Here is an 18,051-nt window from a genome sequence, read left to right on the forward strand (position 1 = left end):
GTTGAGAAAAATGCATTTTATTTCAAACACAGCATACCAGTGTCTTTAGGAGAACAGTCTGGGAAAGGGGTTACCAGTTGTGCTCCTTTGCTGTTTTTTGATTCAATCTGAGGTTAACTGCCTGAAGCATTCATTGAAAGAACACAATGCCCTATGGAATATTTACAAGGTTTATGTCGCCTCTGCAGTTTGAGATTATTTTTCCATATGAAACAAATACAAACAAAAACAGGTATATGGAACCCAAAGATCAGGCTTTATAAGCTAATGTCTTGAGTTGGCCTCCCGTCGCAGTAGTTTAAGTCAAATGTGAAGGGCGAAGTGTTTTTTTTGTTCCCCACAGTATAATCTAATTGTTAATTACCTGCATTAACAGTAATATGTCTATCCAGGCTCTGAGGTGTTTTGTAAGTACGTTTACACATACTGAATTTTCGAGTAATAGTGTGAAAGACCTTAAGAAAATATATGAATAAGAAGGAAAATAATTTGGGTAGAGAGCAGGAAAGGGGTAACTTGTTTCAGCCCTTTCCCAAGCCTGTGTGCCAGCAGGGATCTTCTTAGAGCTATTAAAGTTTGGCACTTTGAACCAATGTCGCAGAATCTTTGCTTTCTGCCACTATTTTGTTCTTGATAAAACAAAAAGAGAAAACTGGCCCATGATTTTAAAAATATAACCCACAATATTTTTTATTAGCATGAATGTTTGAGACAACAGTGGAAAAACAAATCTGAAAATTACAGTTTTCAGATATATGTGCCCAAACCTTAAGCAAACAATCTTTTTTTTTTCCCAGTACAATGCAAAAACATTAAGTGAGTATTAAGGAAGCAAGCTGAATTAAACCCCCCATTTACAACTGGTTTGCCTCAACAGGTAATTATTGTATAACCGCTTATCAGAATCCAGGGCCTGAGGGGTTAATGGCAGTGCTTCCTCACAGCACCTTTGATGATTTGCCTGTTTTTCCACAAAACAAAACAAAATCCAGACTGACTGGTAACCGTGTTTTTCAAGTCTGAAACCAAAGCGGAGATACAGTACACACACATTCTTACTTTTACAATGTAGTGGCAAGTAAAACAAAAGGACAAAAAGAGATACAAAGTATACACGTTCACATGTTAGAAGAGCTGAAAATAAACGGTTATGCATAAATATAGCTGAAGGCTGGTAACAGTGTAGGATCCACTAATGGTTAGATAGCAGAACCACTGTAGGGTATTTAGCACCAGAAGATTTTTTTTTAAAAGGTAGGTGACTGAAGGTCCTTAGTACTGAGGACAGTTTGTGTTGCTCTTTAGAAACTGTTTGTGCTTTACTGCAGGTTTTTGGTTGCCTCTGAAGTCTCCTAGCTCTGCACTTGAAGGATAGGTTTTTCCAGTTGGCAGACTAACCCCCACCAGTTTTTTTATTAGCCATTTCTGTAGCATGGGCCAGGCTCTCTTTGGATCCTGGGAATTTTTACATTCTCCAACATATAACCCCCCTTCCCTCCATTATCAGACAGTATGAAGATGTAAAGACAGTGAGGAGAGCGAGCACAAGGGCTACATGCTGATATTTATTTGGGTTAGACTGCAGAGCAGCAGTGATCAAAACCAGTCCCAGGGAGGGCAGGTTATGCTACTAAGGCTTGTTCCTTTATCAATGCCCTAATGCTGTAACTGAGCAGAACAAACTCTTTGGATCAGCACATAAGGTTTTCAATCCCATTTGGTTTGACAGCCTTTGATGCTCCTTAAAATAATAATAAAACAAAATCTACATTTCACTTAAAAATATACAATTTTTTCAAAAAAAAGCGAGTTTAAGGTTATTGGTTTTTCAGCATTGAAACAGTACACAAAACAAAAATATTCAAAATGTACCTACTATAAAAAAAAGTTCCTCTTCTTCTGCAATTGAGATTCCCAGAGACTGCGGTATCACTTCTAGTACAGTATGGATTTTGGATTTGTTTAGCACCATTGTATAAAAAAAGTAAAAGACCTGATACATTGTGTTCTTAACGAAGCTGTGAGTTTTAGTGCACGATTTCTTTGTGTTTGCATGCATCTTTCATTTGTACATGAGTATTGTGTATACAAAAAATGATGTATTAACAGTGTACAACCTGTCAATAGCAATCTGTCCTTTGACTGGGTGATGAATCACCGAAATAGGAAGCCATCATATCAGCTTTATTTGGTTGTCTATGCCCTAAGACCTGTCAAAGGATCGAGAACCTAGTAGGATGCATTAAGATGAAACATCCTTGTAAAGCACCTTAGGCCCTGTGGTCATCTTTGTCCCACATTTTTCTTTTCTCCTTAAAGTTGCGTTTATTGTAAACTGTGACAAGCATGCAGCTACATGCTCAAATTGTACCTCCTCCGGTTGTGAAAGAGGTCTACTTTTGTGTAAACAAGTAAATGGTCTTAATTCCAAATTCCAGTTCCGCACCAGTCACCTAACCCAATAGCTCCCTCTGCTGCACACAAGTAGCATGACAGGTTTCTGGTTCAGTCAGGCATCGTGTGATTGGAACAGTTGCAGATGTACAGTTACTGGGGGGGGGGGGGGTGAGGTAGAGGCATGCTGTGACCTACACAAACACATTGGTGCACCGAAACTCCCACTCCATTGAGAGATGATTGCAACAGTAGTAGCCTAGTAGCCAGTTATGTCATGTCTGAGCGCAGTACCTTCATTTTTCTTAAGATCTGAAAGGTTGCTTGAGTGTTGCAGTCCTTCATGTGAGCAATTTTTTTTAACAATATGATACATTTACGATTACAAAGAATACTGCTGGCAGCAGAGGAACCTCGACCCTTCACACAGTTTTGACGCCCCCCCTCCCTTCCCCCCCAGCGTCGGGACAGTGTTAGAAAGTGGGCAACAGTCTGCACCACAGCTGTCTGGGTTAGCGGGTGGATCGAGGTACTCAAACTCGTGGCCTTTTACTTTCCCCAATCTGGCATCTCATCGTCTTCACCAGCCTGCTCCTAGCATCCCTACTATTTCCCCAGCATCAGAGGGAAAGATGGAATACAAGAAGTGTACCATCCTACACATTAGACAGAGTTAAAAGATGGACCAGATCCAGGTGTTGGAAGGAGTTAAAACAAGCTGTGGGAGTTTTTCTACTACTCACCAAAATTGCATTATATACAGTACAAACTGACAGGGGTTCTCTGGGGCTCTTTTCTGCAGGATGGAGAATTTGCCCAGTCCTCTTCTGGAACACAAAGGGAGAGACGCAAGCCCTACATTGTACAAAGAAAGGGTTTGGCAACACTAAGACTGCAATTCTCGTGAGGCTGTAGCTCAGGGCTCCAAGTCCTGATGTGGAAAGCAAAAGACCATTAGGGCTGTAGGTCTCGGTTACAGAGGTTTCAGCCTCGATTGCTGGAGGGCTTGGTGTCTTCTGCTTTCTGAGTGTTCAATTTAAAAAAATTAATCTAATTTTCTTATAAATTAATGGAGTTTTCTCAAGGTCTTTTACTGATAATTATTGATGTATTATCATGACTATATATACTGTATAATTATACTACTCACTTCATTCTAGTCATTGCAGTGATAAAACTGTTACCTATGAAACACCTTCCGGCCTGGTTAAGTGTTAATTAATTAGGCCAGCTCTGTAACTGAGCGCTCTAGAGGAATAAAAATCAGAAGATACCGGGCCCTGCAGGAACCGGGTTTGACATGCCTGCTCTGAGGTGGCAGCAGACCTGTGCAGGGGGGTTTGACGGGTTCAGTTAAAGCCTGGAGCCAATCGGCCTTGTGCTGCTGCTGATTAAAGGAGACCTAGCAACGCTGCTGGCCTGTCGGCATCAAGGACTGGACTTACTGTAGTTCTCCCAGACCCTGCAGTTCTGCCTCCGAAGCTCCCCCGTGCTCCCAGACTTCCATCTTGGCACGCGGAGCAGAGGCTGAGGGCGCTGGAATGGCCTCGGAGAAGCACCGGCGCTACTGCCCCAGCCTGCCGTGCGCGCAGGCTCCAGGCACTGGCGAGGAAACGCGGCCCGAACCGCGCGCGTCTTCTCACAAACCTCTTCGCTGGGACGCCGAGGCAAAAGGTGGCTCCTGAACGTTTCAGCTTTTCCTTTCAAAGAGAGGCCTGGATGAGCAGGGGAGAGGCGGGGCAGGGGGAGAAAGGGAGCTGGCCGGGGAACGGGGGCAGGGGAGGGCTCTTTAGTGAAGGTGGATGTGCAGTTTGATCCGCAGCGCGTCCCCAATCTCCCCCAGGAGGTAATTGGCGTCGTGCTCGTCCTCCAGCTGGCGTAGCCGGCGCGGGCCGAAGATGGGCAGGCTGGCGATCTCCAGGCGGTAGGAGCCGGGAGCGGGGGCCTTGCGCCCCAAGCGCAGAACGCTCTTCCCGTCGCGGCGCTCCAGGATGCGGAAGTGGCCGTTCTGGTTGCCGTGGGTGATGACGTAGCGCACGTGGTGCTCCAGAGGCTCGATTGCGGGCAGCAGCTCCAGGATGGGCTCCTTGTTCTGCAGCATGGCCAGGCTCAGGTTCATGGGAATGGCGGCCTGGGTGTCCACACTGGCCAGGCTCACACGGGGCTCCTGGGAAGGCAAGGCCAACGACAAGGTGGCAGGAGTCAGTTGAAATAAATCGGGACTTTGCTTAATGTGAATTTGGTTACACTTGTGATACTACAGTCCACTCTATAGTAACCTGCTATTAATGGCATTTGGCCATGAACAACCCTAACCCCTGATCCAGAAATCCCATTGTGAATGCCGAGACTGTAAAGTGGATTGTACAGTTCTGAGGAGACTTAGAACTGAAGTTGTGTATTTTTAAGTGCAAGCTTCTGAGAAGCACTAACAAAGATGGCAAAGAAGGCATTAGAAGACTTGTTGTCACTGGCCTAAGCAGACTGGCACCGATATGCCAAATTGCAATGCTCAGTTTTTCATACCCAGTGCCCACATATCCTGGGCACAGGAGAGAGGTACTGTACCTGCTGCAGCGTGTTGTCCCCAGTGCTGCGCTTGTGGCGCGCGCCCTTGTCGTAGTTGCCGTTGATCTTGCACTCGTAGCAGGTCTCCGGGGACAGGGCGCTCTCGTCGTCCTCCTCCGGGATAAGGTACTGGCCCTGGCCCTGGCCCTGGCCAAAGCCAAGCCCGGTGATGCAGTGCCTGTGCAGGGAGAGAACAGAGAAACAGAGAAGGACGAGTTCAACATCTAACTGAGCAGCTGCATTCACAGAGACAGGACTGCTTTCACAGACGCCAATTCAATTAAAAGCCCGTCTGAAGAAGAAGGTTTTGAATCTGGATTAGAATGCGTTCGCGAGAGGTGACTCTCCGCTATCCTTAGGGATAGAATTCCAGAGTTATACGTCATGACAAGAGAAGGCCCCGTCACCCATTGTATGTAAAAGAGATTAGGGGACAAAATAAGATGAACACAGGTTGTGAGGTGGGGAGTAGACAGACAGTAAGTCAGACAGGTACTGAGGTGCCAAGCCATGAAGAGCCTTATAGGGGTTTGTGTTGAGGATTTTAAAGGTGACACAAAACCTGATAGGAAACCTGTGCAAGGACTCCAGGACAGGGGTAATGCGATCACTTGCATGTGACCTGGTCAGGATTCTGGCTACCAAATTCTGGACAGACTAAAGTTTCTTCAATGTGGAATTAAGGTACCCCAGCAGGTAAGGCGTCGCTGGCATGGGGAATGTCTTGTCCATTCCACGGATCCCCCCAGCCCCACACACTCACCCCTGCCCTGCTCGGTAGTACCCTCCAGGACAGCCGCACAGGTATCCCCCATCCGTGTTGGAGCAGCCGAAGCTGCAGGGGTTGCTGCCCAGGGAGCATTCGTTCACATCCTGGCAGCCGCCTGCGCTCTGCTCGAAGTCGAAGCCCGACGGGCACACGCACTTGAAGCTGCCCAGGGTGTTGTAGCAGGAGGCCGACCCGCAGGTGTTGGAGTTGGAACACTCGTTCTCGTCTGGGCGAGACAAAGAGGGGGCAGGGGGCGCGTCAGAGAGAATGTCAACCTGCCAATGTGCTGCCCCTCCAGAGACATGTTTTCCCAGCACGTTTTACAGGCACTGTCCTTTAGCAGCTGGTTAAGATCTACATGATACAGGAGGCCTGACTTGCCCTCCACACTCAAGTATATCGGTTCAATTAAGACAGTAGGATCAGGAACGGAGCTTTGCTCACCCACACACTGGTTCCACTGGTAGTGCTGCACGTAGCCCTGGGGGCAGCCGCAGCGGTAGCCTCCCAGCATGTTCTGGCAGCCGTGCTGACAGCGGTGGTTGCTGCTGCACTCATCCACATCTGGGCAGAGAGGGGGGAGAAGGGGGGGGAGGGGGCGTCAGTCCAGCGCTCTCCACCAGAACACACTGCGTTCGCTTTGGCTTTCAAACCATGTTTGAGCCAGAACCAAGCGAAACCACTTGGAAAACTGCCCGGACAAACACGGAATTACAGTTCCTATAGACATGGTTTTCCTTTTATCAAGTTTTAGTTTTAGGCTGAGAATCCTGAATTGTGTTCAAAGTGCAGAGCCAGTGAAGAGCGCTGCTTTGACCTCCGGCCCCACGCCGACCCGCTGTGCCGTTGCAGTAGAACCCCAGTATGAGACGCCGTCACGTGACACGCAGGGCAGAGCACCCACCTTCGCAGTCCAGGCCCGTGCCGTCCAGGGAGAAGCCCTTCTGACACTCGCAGCTGAAGCTGCCAGGCGTGTTCTGGCAGGACGCCCGGGTGCCACACAGGTTGGGCTGGGATGTGCACTCGTTGTTGTCTGCAGGACAGAGCCGGGACACACGTCTCAGAGAACAAGCGTTCAGAACGCCTCGCTCGAGCAAGTGAGAATACATGAGTAACACACAGGTGTTACACACCCACTGAGACTATCCCTTCAGAGCTTACATTTCATCACTGTAGAGCTGTAACGTCTGTATTTGACCATACTTTGTACCTTGTCTTGCATTGGTTTAGTTACTGTATTGTGCTGTTACTGTGCAAATTTCCTTCACTCTGTTCCTGCACAGTTAATTTTTTGCCTTTCAGCAATTGTTTTGAATATCGTCTCCTTGGATGGAACAGTGAGCTAAATAGTAATAACTATTTATGTTACCTGGGTCACTAGGTGGAAAACAATTGTATCACTGTCAAATCCTAAAATATGAGGAACAAATTGATCTGTGTCTCTAACTTATCCATTGACACGTGCCAGGGACAAGACTGACTATCTTTATTGCAGGCTGCTCTGGAACAGCGTGCTGTTCTCCAATCTGTGCTGATCCAAAGTCTGAATACCCCCCTGGGGGCACTGCAGTCTGCAGCTGAGCGTGGAGAACCAGGCCCCCTCTCCCACAGGTCTCACTCACCAATACAGGCCGACTGGTGCTGGGTGAAGCCAGGAGGACACTTGCAGGTGAAGCTGCCGATGGTGTTGATGCACAGGAACTGGCAGTTGTGCTGCTTGGTGGAGCACTCGTCAAGGTCTAGAGGGAAGAGGTGGACAAAACACAACATCTGACCAAACCAGACTGAAGCACAGAACATCAGACCAGCCTAGGAGTTAGAGAACCCTAATGTGTGTTTTTTTTGGTGTGTGGCAGGAGTATGTAATTTTTATTAATTTATTTTGGCGACGCTTTTATCCAAAGCGACTTAGATTTGCAAACATTTAAACAGCTGGGTATTTTAGTGCATCAGTTCTCAAGGGGACTCCAATAGTGTCTCAACTAGGACTTGAACTTACAACTGACCACTGCGCCACAATGCTACCTGCTTTCTCTTTGCAAACTTTTTTCTGTGGAGGCATTGCATTGAACATTGCATCACTTTGCCATGGTAAAAAAAAAACGGTTTAGCTTGATTTACTGTGAGGGCCTGTGCTGGTCAGACTGAGCACACCTCAGAGTTACTTTCCCGAGCGCTGGTCTTAGTCCCGCACCCCCTACCAGACTGACCCTCGCAGCTCAGGGATGCCTACCTTTGCAGGTCTTGCCATCAGGCTGCAGGATGTACCCCCGGGGGCAGGAGCACACGTAGCTGCCCTCTGTGTTCTTGCACAGGAAGTTACACGGCTTGGGGGACTGCGAACACTCGTCCAAATCTGCACATCAGAGGAACAGAACTGAACAGGGAGCTAGAGCACCAGACATGACAAGCTACTAAACAGGGTGACAGCTATATAAGAGGGCAAAGAAAGACTAGTCTGATGCAGTGAAGCTAGATGTTTCAGACACTGGGATATGGGCCATCGAGGGGTTTGAGACATAACATATCTTCTTAATATCTGCATAGAACTAAAATAAATGAAGCCCAGCAGCTACAGATGAAAGTTATTTCACGTAAAGGACAAAGATCATCTTCTTCCTGTAGGAACATGAGGTACACAAGGTGGAGTTAGAAACAAAGTCAGGATTAAGACAGAATGCTGGGAAAATCTTAAGCATTTCTCATTTCTCATGCAATACAATTCTACTGCTTCAGATGAGATTGTCAGGGGGGTCTGATTCAAGTATTTCAAATCCTGAAAGTTACTGAGCAAGTTCACACAGAACACTACTGCAAGACCAATACTGAACCAGGGATCTGAGGACACAAGTGTAAGCTAAGAGGGAGTATTCAGGTCTGAAGTCAGTAAGCATTTCTTTACACAAAGGGTTGTGGGGGTCTGAAACAAACTGGCCAGTCACATTATTGAAGAAGATTCTGTGGGATCCTTTAAGAAACAGTACTGAATGAAGTCCAGTAATGAAATTAGCCAGATGGGTCAAACTGGCCTGCTCTGCTCTGTAACTGTTCCTGTGTTGTTCTGTACTTGCTGACGGGCTATCTGGAGCGACAGTGCCCTGAGTGTGCTTGCCAGCTGGAGCAGGGAGGCAGGGGTCCTTACCGACGCAGGTGGTGCTGGTCAGGTCCGTGGTGTAGCCCGTGTTGCAGTGGCAGCGGTAGGAACCGCGGGTGTTGATGCATTGGCCATGCTTGCACAGGTCAGGAAGCACCCGGCACTCATCCACATCTGAAACGACAGCCGGAAGGGGGTTTCTTAGAGGTGCACACTGTCTTGGGGGGGACACCGAGCACAACAGCCCCCCCCCTCCTTCCCTGTTTTCTTCTGCAGCTGACTCGACCAAAGACAGAGGTGGGTTTCAAGTGCACTTGCAAAAACACAAGCGAATATTCCTCCACGCCTCATCTGTTCAACTCTCATCAGCCCCAGCCCGTGCAGCGGGCAGTTTTGAAGTGTTTGAGGATGCCCTGAGCAGGTGGTTTTGACCGAGTTGGGTGGGCAGCGCCTGGCAGATGTGTGGTTGACGTGCAGGTATCGCCTCGAAGAGCAAGGCTGGCCTTCAAACCTATTTCAGCTCGCATTCGAACCCGGGGTCTGATGGGGACGGCGTCTTTTTCTCTCTCACTTTCTGATTTAACAGACAGGACACGCCCTCACAAAAAAGCTGAGGTAAGAGGAAGACTGTCCTGAACGTGCAGTGCTTACCTCTGCCATCAGTGGTGTAGCCCGGCCCCAGGGGACACATCCTCTTGTACTGGACTGTGCCGGGGAGTGGGCAGAGCTCACAGTGGGAGCCCCAGCCACGGCCCCCGTTGCAGCAGCACTCGGACTTGGTGACGGAGTTGCGGTTGGTGGACGACTGCTGGCACATGGTCTGCAACACCTCAGTGAAACAGAAGCCCTGCCTGTTGTCTGTGGAGAAGGAGAGAAGACAGCGTGCCAACGATACAAGAGCCACAGACACGCGGTCGATCTTCGTGTGTATACGGGGTTGCAGAACTCAGTATTGCCGTAATAGAAGCTGTGAACCTGTTCTTCTTTAGGATGTTGAAAGATCACTCTCTAAATAAACGTTAATTTATTTAACTCTTATTCATCTTAGCAATCGGTGATTGCAATGCTCTAGTACAATAACAAATTCAAATTCTTCTATTCAAAACATCTGCAAACTGCACAGATGCCTAAAGCCTCATACAACTGTCCTCATACGTACAGTGTCAGGTGTAATACACAATAAAATCTTTTGTCTCCAGCATTAAACAGTTGGGTAAAAAAAGAGAATAAACTGGTTCTTGGTTTCCTTTGCGTTCAGACACCTCATTTTCTAAAATAAGAGAGGAAACGCTCCGGGTCAGTCCTGCGTGCCAGTCTGGTGTCAGGGTGCGGTGCCAGAGCCAGTGCTGGTGTCACAGACTCACCAATGCACTCTGTGCCAGTGGGGCTGGCCTGGAAGCCCTCATTGCAGTTGCAGCGGTAGCTCCCCACAGTGTTGACACACTGCCCGTTCTTGCAGATGCCAGGCTTGGTCCGGCACTCGTTGGTGTCTGCCAGGGATGCAAACGGGGAGGGTGGAGAGGAGAGGGCAGATTGCGGAGGTCAGATGTTGGCAAGAATCAAGGATATACGGGACTGTTGGATAATCTCTCCATGTCTCTTCCTGTCTCCTTTTAAAGCTAAGATAAAGCTACTTTAGTTTTTGTGTGGAGACAAATGATATGGAGGATTTATTTGCTATTCAGACAAGAATTTGCCAGCAGAATTGATAAATTCTTTGTAACCAGAAATGTATTGTATTAGTATTACAGGAGTGACATTAACCAGGTAGTAGCTGACCTACAGCATTATCAGTTTATTACATGACTAACAAAAGTGCACACAGCTCCCACATGCATGTGGTGATGTATAGCTTAACATACATCATACATCAAGTGTATTTTAATTATGCACTTATGAAGTATAACTTGCAAAATGTATAATACAATGTTCATTAATCAATGATTAATTTTGTATTCTAATATATAAATAAGCCATAATACTCATTTATTCATCTCATTATAACAGTTACAAGCAGGAAGACTTTCCCTGCATCTCTGTATTATAATGGCCATATGCATACACTGATTAACGTGTCCCTGTAGTAATTCTGGTGATCTGCTCAATGCCCTGAGCAGGAGCCTTCATTCTTCCGGGATCTCTCTCCTCCACCCTGCTCACCCTGGGACTCGGCAGTGCCGCCCTCGCCCCCTCCCGGCGCCCGCACTCACCCATGCAGCCCTCCCCATCCGGCCGGCGCTGCATGCCCACTGGGCAGATGCACATGAAAGTGCCGATGAGGTTCTTGCAGGTCATCCCTCGGGATTCGCAGTCGTGGAGCCCCTCGGCACACTCGTCCTGGTCTGGGGTGGGGGGGGTGAGGAGAGAACAGGGGTGCAGTGAGAAGAGGAGAGTAGGGGGGTGACCAATACAAAGCACCTGCCCAGCAAGCAGATATTTAGCATTCGCCATTCTGCCATGACAAGTATGGCACTGCGGTTTTACTGCTGCACAGCTCCCAGCTCCTTGGTGCGCTACCTTTGCACATCCTGTTGTCCTCTCGCAGGGTGTAGCCTGCTGGGCAGGTGCACTCGTAGGAGCCGAAGGTGTTGATGCAGCGGAAGGCGCAGAGCAGGGGGTTGAGGGCGCACTCGTTGATATCTGAGGACAGAGAGGCAGGCAGCAGTCAGGACTGAAGGGCCAGAGCAGATCGGTGCATCAGACATCACCTGTTGCACCAATCAATGCACAGGTGCAGACAAACCATGTGTCTGTCATGGACTGACCTTCGCATGTCATCATGGGCCCGGGTTCGAAGCCCTCCTGACAGGCGCACTCGAAGCCGCCGACCACGTTGGTGCAGGTCCCGTTCCTGCAGGGGTTCCCGATGGAGCATTCGTCCGTGTCTGGGACAGAGAAGGGAGAGGAGGGGGAGGGGGTGAGATATTAAAAACCGCCGCAGCCCTGTTTCTGAGGCCGCAGAGACTCACTAAAAACGACCAGGGGGCCGCAGCTTGTTTTCTGCTGCAAAATGAAAAACGTGAACAGCTGAATCAGAATGCAGGCAGGGGCCCAACTCTCAGTGGGTGTCCTCAAGATTAATACTCAGTTACTTGCAGCACTTCGCAATCGTATCAGCTTCCACATTAATTATATACAGACTTGCATAGTTCTGAGATTTTTATGCAAGTCTGACATAAAAACACTGACCTTTCAGTCTGACCTGCTTACTTTAACCTTTTATTTAACTGTCCTAAGAAGTCCTTATCCAGTCAAAATCTTTTAAAACCGATAACTAATAACACACCACAAAGCACTGTGGCATGGAAGTTAAATACAGTATGTTCAGCAAAACTTAATGAAAACCTCTTAAAGGTCATAGAGAAAAGCATCTCTCACTGTCACCGAATTTGGTGTCTTATTTTTTTTTTTAAATAGTGCAGAAAACAGCTCATTAATAACCAACAGATAACAATTTAAATGGGAAAACTTCCCAACTCCTGGTCAGACTGAGAAAGCTAATATCAGGTGTCAGAGTCAGCTTGCCCTAAACAATTAACTTTAAAAAAGTCAGTATCGTACTACAGTATTACGTGTGCAACAGAATTAGAGATACAGAAAACAGAAAGTATAATATTTAAATAGCTATTTACCTTTAGAGTCCCTTTGCCTGATACCAGTATGTGAACGCCTGGGAACAATCCTGCCAACCTCAAATCCCATTTTTTTAACAGAATTCCCTTTCCCCAAACTCCGAGTTGGAGCTGCCATGTGTCCACGTCCACTCCTCCCGGTCAGCGGCCCTCCTTACCTACGCAATTGACGCCGGTATAGTCCAAGTTGTATCCGAAGGGGCACTCGCAGCGGAAGGAGCCATCTGTGTTGATGCATATCCCGTTTACACAGATCCCAGGGTTTTCCTGACACTCGTTCATGTCTGGAAGAGGGAGGCATGGCAGGGATAGCAGTGAAAAGGACACATCAGCGTGCAGGAGCCCACATGCCACCGTGTTAATAGTTAATAGTTAATCTGCTAAACTCGGGGTCAGGCTGCACCAGAGATGGAGAAAGCAGGCTGGGATGGCTCTCCACAGTCCCCGTTTGAAAAGGCACTAGCTCCGCCACGCTTGTGCTGTCTGGTGTCTCTCTGTGCTCACCTTCACGGGTGTCTCCAATGCCAGGTATGCTTCCATGGCCGTAGGGACAAAGGTCAAGGAAGGCGGCTGGGAAACAGGAAAGCAGAGTCATGATTCTTTTACAAACGCAAGATGGTCCTCATTCAAAGTCCTTACGAGGCTGGACGCCTGTACATGAGCCTCTGCGATGTATTTACATGATAGATAGCTAGGACAGTGGTTTCTATTTTATTGTAGCATCCTTTCAGGTACGCCAGTTAAAGACACAGGATGGATCAATGGCAGAACTATTGAGAATACTGCAACTTAGTTTAAGGGGAACCACCATGGGCACCATGGGAACAGCCAAGAGGCTCAGGAGTTTTCTTGCTGTCACAGGCTCAGAAAGTTGAGAACTAATGGCGTGATGTTGCGGTCATGCTCGGTTGGCACTCACCTTCTCCCTCGCGTGGGCACAGCTCACAGGGATCACCCCAGCCCTCCCCTGGCATCATGCTGCAGCAGCACTTGGTTTTAGTCGTGTTGTAGGCTTTGGGCACGGAGCACTTCATGCCCTCAAAGCTGGTATAGCAGAAACTCTGCCGCGTATCTGAGGTCAAGAGAGGTCAGGAGGGCATAGTGAGGGAAGTGCCAACGGCGGTTCATGCCAGCCAGGTGTGGAGACAACAGGCTCTGCTCTGAAAGACTATTATTAATCACGGAAGCCAATATACACCCCTGCAACTACGTTAGTGTTGGTTTTATATACATTTATATAATTTCTTCCATAAATATGTACCAGCATGCACCATTATTAATGTAACTCTAGAATTATAAATAAATGAACCTAAAGCTTGGAAATACATAGAAGATACTTTGGCTAAGTCTTATTTCCATTTACACATCCAATAATGGCTGCAAGTATTCTAGATGTTTTTTTTACATTTACTAATATTGATTATATGGAAAATGCATTGTGCTACTTACAACAGCACTGCAATACACAGGTACTTAGACTTTATTATACATTTCCAGACATTGACACCTTTAAAGTATATTATTTATAGAAATATAACTATGTAATTCAGCCACCCTGCCTTGTACCATGGCTGTCCACAAATAAGCTGGCAGTGTACACTAGGAAAACACATTCACGCCACTTACAATGAAGAGACCAGTCCAAGTAAAACAAAATAATGCGTATCACTGAGTTTGCACAAAGAAATAAGGCAGAAAGATTTTACCGGAATATTGTTTAGCCAGTATTTAGAGTAGTGTCAGCTCTCACAAGTTATGACTTCGTATTAGATTTCTAATTATCATGTTTACAGCAACAGCAAAAAACTGAATCTCATTAGAGGAAGAAGAGACCATTTAATTCTGGATTGGTGGGAAGGGGGTTAATGAGCATCACCCCGACAGCCCAGGAAAGCTGTGGTCTTACCAAAGCAGCGCCTCCCATTGTCGGACAGCACAAAGCCTGGCTGACAGTTGCACTGGAAGCTGCCTGGGGTGTTGGTGCATTCACCGAACAGGCAGAGGTTGGGCTCCACTTCACACTCGTTGATGTCTGTGGGAGGCAAGCAAAGGGACAGTGCTGTTAGTGTTAGCAGCTTTGCCTGGTTGCACTGATCCCAGCAGGGGAGTGGCTTTGAGCACCCCTGGGGGCTGGCGAGCCTGCTCTGGTGTTCACCGTCAAGGAGATACAGGCTTTGTAGATGAGGTCTACCATGCATCACCCAGGTGGATGCTGCACTTCAGTGGTGGAAAAATCCAAACCCATTCTATACGTAGGGGGCTCTGGGATTTAAAGTACAAAAAATGTAAGCAATTATAATTTATTTTTTAATTAATAATAACCATTCCTTACACTGATACTGCACTTTTCTGGACTCTCGACTCAAAGCGCTTTACAGGTAATGGGGACTCCCCTCCACCACCAGCAGTGTGCAGCCCCACCTGGATGATGTGATGGCAGCCATAGTGCGCCAGTACACTCCTAACCACACCAGCTCTCAGTGGGAAGGAGAGCAGAGTGATGAAGCCAGTTCACAGATGGGGAACAATAGGAGGCCATGATTGGTAAAGGCCAGGAGGAAATTACTATATTACCGATACACTGGTCGTTCTGCACTGAATATCCAGACGGACAGATGCAGCGGAAAGAGCCATCCAGGTTCTGGCAGGTCCCGGGAGAGCAGGTCCCAGGTAAACTTATACACTCATTGACATCTGAGGGAAGAGCAGAAGCAGGTTAGGACACACTGGCACTAGCAGGGCCTTTGCCAGCCGCGGTCTCTTGGACATGAAAGGCAGTGGTCACAGCTTTCTTTCCATGGCGCGCTTAAAGCCAGTAGGCCACTTACCGACACAGTTCTTGCCATCCAGCGTGAGCTCGTAGCCTTCCTGACACAAGCACTGGAAAGAGCCCTGGCTGTTAATGCACTGGCCGTTCCGACACACCTGGCCCACCAGCGCCGTGCATTCGTCCACATCTGTAACAAAAAACACAACGCACTGACTCCCAATAGACTGGAAACTGTTCCGTACGGCACAGTGGAGGAGCCCGGCTCATGAAGACTCTGCGCTGCATGCATGCCTACCAAGTTATGTACTGCGGCATATTCCAGGAACTGGGAGACGAGAGCTGTGCACGTACCCATGCAGTCGTTGTTGTGGGTGAGCTCGAATCCGGGGAAGCAGAGGCAGTTGTAGGAGCCCACAGTGTTCTTACAGGTGCCATTTCCACAGGGCTGACGATCGCACTCGTCGATGTCTGGGGAGAGACAGGATGGTGACATTCTATCTATGAGTCTCTTATGTGTACGAGCGGGGTCTCATAGACGATCACCATACTGCCTTGTCCAACTGACTTCCTGAATAAAGCCACTTGTTTGCTTAAAGGGAAGGACACCACTGGTGCACAAAATATCCCTTGATCTTATTCCCAATTATTTCAGATTATTTCAGATTTAGTGGGGACTACTCTTACATAAACACCATGTGCAGTTTCTTCCATGAAACATGACCTTCTATAAAGTCAGACTGCTAACAACATGAAGAGCACGTTCATACAGTGGCAAAAAGCAGCCGCTCTCAGTGAGCCAGAGGAAGTAATTTCACTGAATAAAGAAAAAACAAATTAAGGATGCAAACAATTGCGATAATTACAGAATTATGTTGGTCAATGTTACATTCTTACATGACCCCATGTCTACCCACAACACATGTTCAGCTGATCGCGTGACACGTGGCTGGTTCCTCACCCATGCACATGGTCTGATCGGCCGTTGCCTTGAAGCCGTTGTGACAGAGACAGCGGTAGCTGCCCTGCGTGTCAATACACTCTCCGTGACTGCACACGTTGGGGATCTCCTGACACTCGTTTCGGTCTGCAGAAGAAGAGGATGGGGGGGGGATGGTGAGTGGAGCCCAGTGAGACTTTTGCTGGACAAAGCTTGCAAAGAGGGGCCAGATATAACTTTGGTGATTAGAGAGGATGAACATCGAAAGAAAGGGGCCTCTTTCACTGTAGCTTTAACGTATAATGCTTAGGCTAGAGCAGGTGATTAATATTCTTCTAAGTGAGAGAATTAATCTGTTACATGAGCACGCATAACCTGGAATGTTCAGATCTGCAATTTACCATCTGCTATAAAGTGACTGCTCCTTAATTAATACATACAGTGCAAGAATAACCCTTCAAGAAGCTGTGCAGCCCTCAAGTGTCTTGTGTTTGGCAGTAAGAAAAGTAGCTATTCTGCCAGGAAGTGGGAAATCTCAGCACAACCATATGGTCTGTCAGGACCTTACTACAGTTTAGTCTATAAGATAAAAGAAGAAGAGTTCACTGACCTACGCATGCTCCGCTGGGGGAAAGCTTGAACCCGGGCGAGCATTCACAGCGATAGCTGCCAGGGATGTTGATGCAGTTGGCATTACGTTGGCACAAGTTTTCCCCACTGTTGCACTCATCAATATCTGAAACAGAGGAAAAAAGGAGCAGATAGGTTGAAGCCTTGAAAAATGCATTCAAAAAGTAACACGGTCATATTGTGATTTTATTTCTAATTAAGCATCGCTCGTACGAAGGTGACTGGACGGTTTCCATATTAATCTGCACCTTCACAAATCAGCAGGATGTTGTTGTAGCTGAATCCCATGGGACACTCGCACCGGAAGCTGCCGATCTGGTTGATACACACACCATTGGCACAAATCCCAGGGATCTCGCGGCATTCGTCGATATCTGGAAAACAATCACAGCATTTTAGGGATGGGGATTTTTTTCTACCCTGACAATAATCATTACTTTAAGTGATCCTACATCTAATCCTAGCACTAGATGTGGATTTTCTGCCTCCGATCAGAGTACAGTAAGTTAATCTTACCGATGGGTTTTCCCGTGTGAATATCAATGATGAAGCCTGGTGCCTGGTTTCCACACAGAAGCTGGTATTCCGCTAAACAAAATAAAGCAGAAGGAAATCGCAAGCTGCAATACTTTCAAAAGAGTGAAGAGTGAAGATATCCTTCCTGCTGCAGAACTATAGAAAAGTACATCCTACACAGTTGATCAGCTAAATATCAAAAGCACTGTGGAGCTTGCTACAAACTAAAAAGTTTATTTTTTTTAATGCTTGAGTGGACTGTAGCCTTTTCAGAGGCTCAATTACTTGGTTTTAATTCTATACTTGGGAACACCCTGGTATTCTTAGAAAACTGTTTTATGTTACTGTATTTATCCTACTGTATTGACGATAGCAAACGCTGTTCTGTAGTTCAGTCAAATTCCAATAACGACAAAATTAGTTGATTCATATAAAGGGGTAGCATACTTAATACTTTGGCGTTAAGTCGCCTGGCTGAGGACATACCAGCGCTGGCCAAAGATCAGCGCTGTCACACAACCCCTGACTCATGAGGAATGAACCAGGGAGCTGCTTCAAGGGTACAATGGGGGTGGAGGGAGAAAAGAGGGGCAGCTAGCGAGTATTTATGTTGGAGAGAGCAACCATAAGAGTAGAATTTAACTTCTATTAAATAACTCCAGTTTGAGCATGCCTCAGTATGCCTACTGACTGGAGATCTGGATTGGCATGAGGGACAATTCGGCCACACAGCTGAAGACT

The 18,051-nt window shown here is 47.3% G+C and overlaps 1 protein-coding gene across 1 annotated transcript in view; it reads right to left on the reverse strand.

Annotated features, from left to right (window-relative positions):
* Nucleotides 1–663: 663 nt before the first annotated feature.
* Nucleotides 664–18,051, reverse strand: part of fbn3 (fibrillin 3) — a 74,224-nt gene continuing 56,836 nt past the window's right edge. The window contains exons 42-65 of the mRNA XM_088907551.1: nucleotides 17,311–17,382; nucleotides 17,043–17,168; nucleotides 16,775–16,900; nucleotides 16,186–16,311; nucleotides 15,579–15,695; nucleotides 15,286–15,414; nucleotides 15,032–15,151; nucleotides 14,364–14,489; nucleotides 13,377–13,529; nucleotides 12,962–13,027; nucleotides 12,616–12,741; nucleotides 11,591–11,710; nucleotides 11,343–11,465; nucleotides 11,036–11,167; nucleotides 10,190–10,315; nucleotides 9,477–9,683; nucleotides 8,874–8,999; nucleotides 7,965–8,087; nucleotides 7,354–7,470; nucleotides 6,636–6,764; nucleotides 6,176–6,295; nucleotides 5,726–5,957; nucleotides 4,963–5,140; nucleotides 664–4,561 (exon numbers count right to left, since the gene is read on the reverse strand). Coding sequence (XP_088763677.1) covers nucleotides 4,184–4,561; nucleotides 4,963–5,140; nucleotides 5,726–5,957; nucleotides 6,176–6,295; nucleotides 6,636–6,764; nucleotides 7,354–7,470; nucleotides 7,965–8,087; nucleotides 8,874–8,999; nucleotides 9,477–9,683; nucleotides 10,190–10,315; nucleotides 11,036–11,167; nucleotides 11,343–11,465; nucleotides 11,591–11,710; nucleotides 12,616–12,741; nucleotides 12,962–13,027; nucleotides 13,377–13,529; nucleotides 14,364–14,489; nucleotides 15,032–15,151; nucleotides 15,286–15,414; nucleotides 15,579–15,695; nucleotides 16,186–16,311; nucleotides 16,775–16,900; nucleotides 17,043–17,168; nucleotides 17,311–17,382 — 3,398 coding nt within the window. The 3' untranslated portion in view covers nucleotides 664–4,183. The remainder of the gene's footprint in view (nucleotides 4,562–4,962; nucleotides 5,141–5,725; nucleotides 5,958–6,175; nucleotides 6,296–6,635; nucleotides 6,765–7,353; nucleotides 7,471–7,964; nucleotides 8,088–8,873; nucleotides 9,000–9,476; nucleotides 9,684–10,189; nucleotides 10,316–11,035; nucleotides 11,168–11,342; nucleotides 11,466–11,590; nucleotides 11,711–12,615; nucleotides 12,742–12,961; nucleotides 13,028–13,376; nucleotides 13,530–14,363; nucleotides 14,490–15,031; nucleotides 15,152–15,285; nucleotides 15,415–15,578; nucleotides 15,696–16,185; nucleotides 16,312–16,774; nucleotides 16,901–17,042; nucleotides 17,169–17,310; nucleotides 17,383–18,051) is intronic.

This window comes from Atractosteus spatula, chromosome 28 (assembly GCF_055471065.1).
Source record: "Atractosteus spatula isolate fAtrSpa1 chromosome 28, fAtrSpa1.hap1, whole genome shotgun sequence".
Taxonomy (NCBI): domain Eukaryota; kingdom Metazoa; phylum Chordata; class Actinopteri; order Semionotiformes; family Lepisosteidae; genus Atractosteus; species Atractosteus spatula.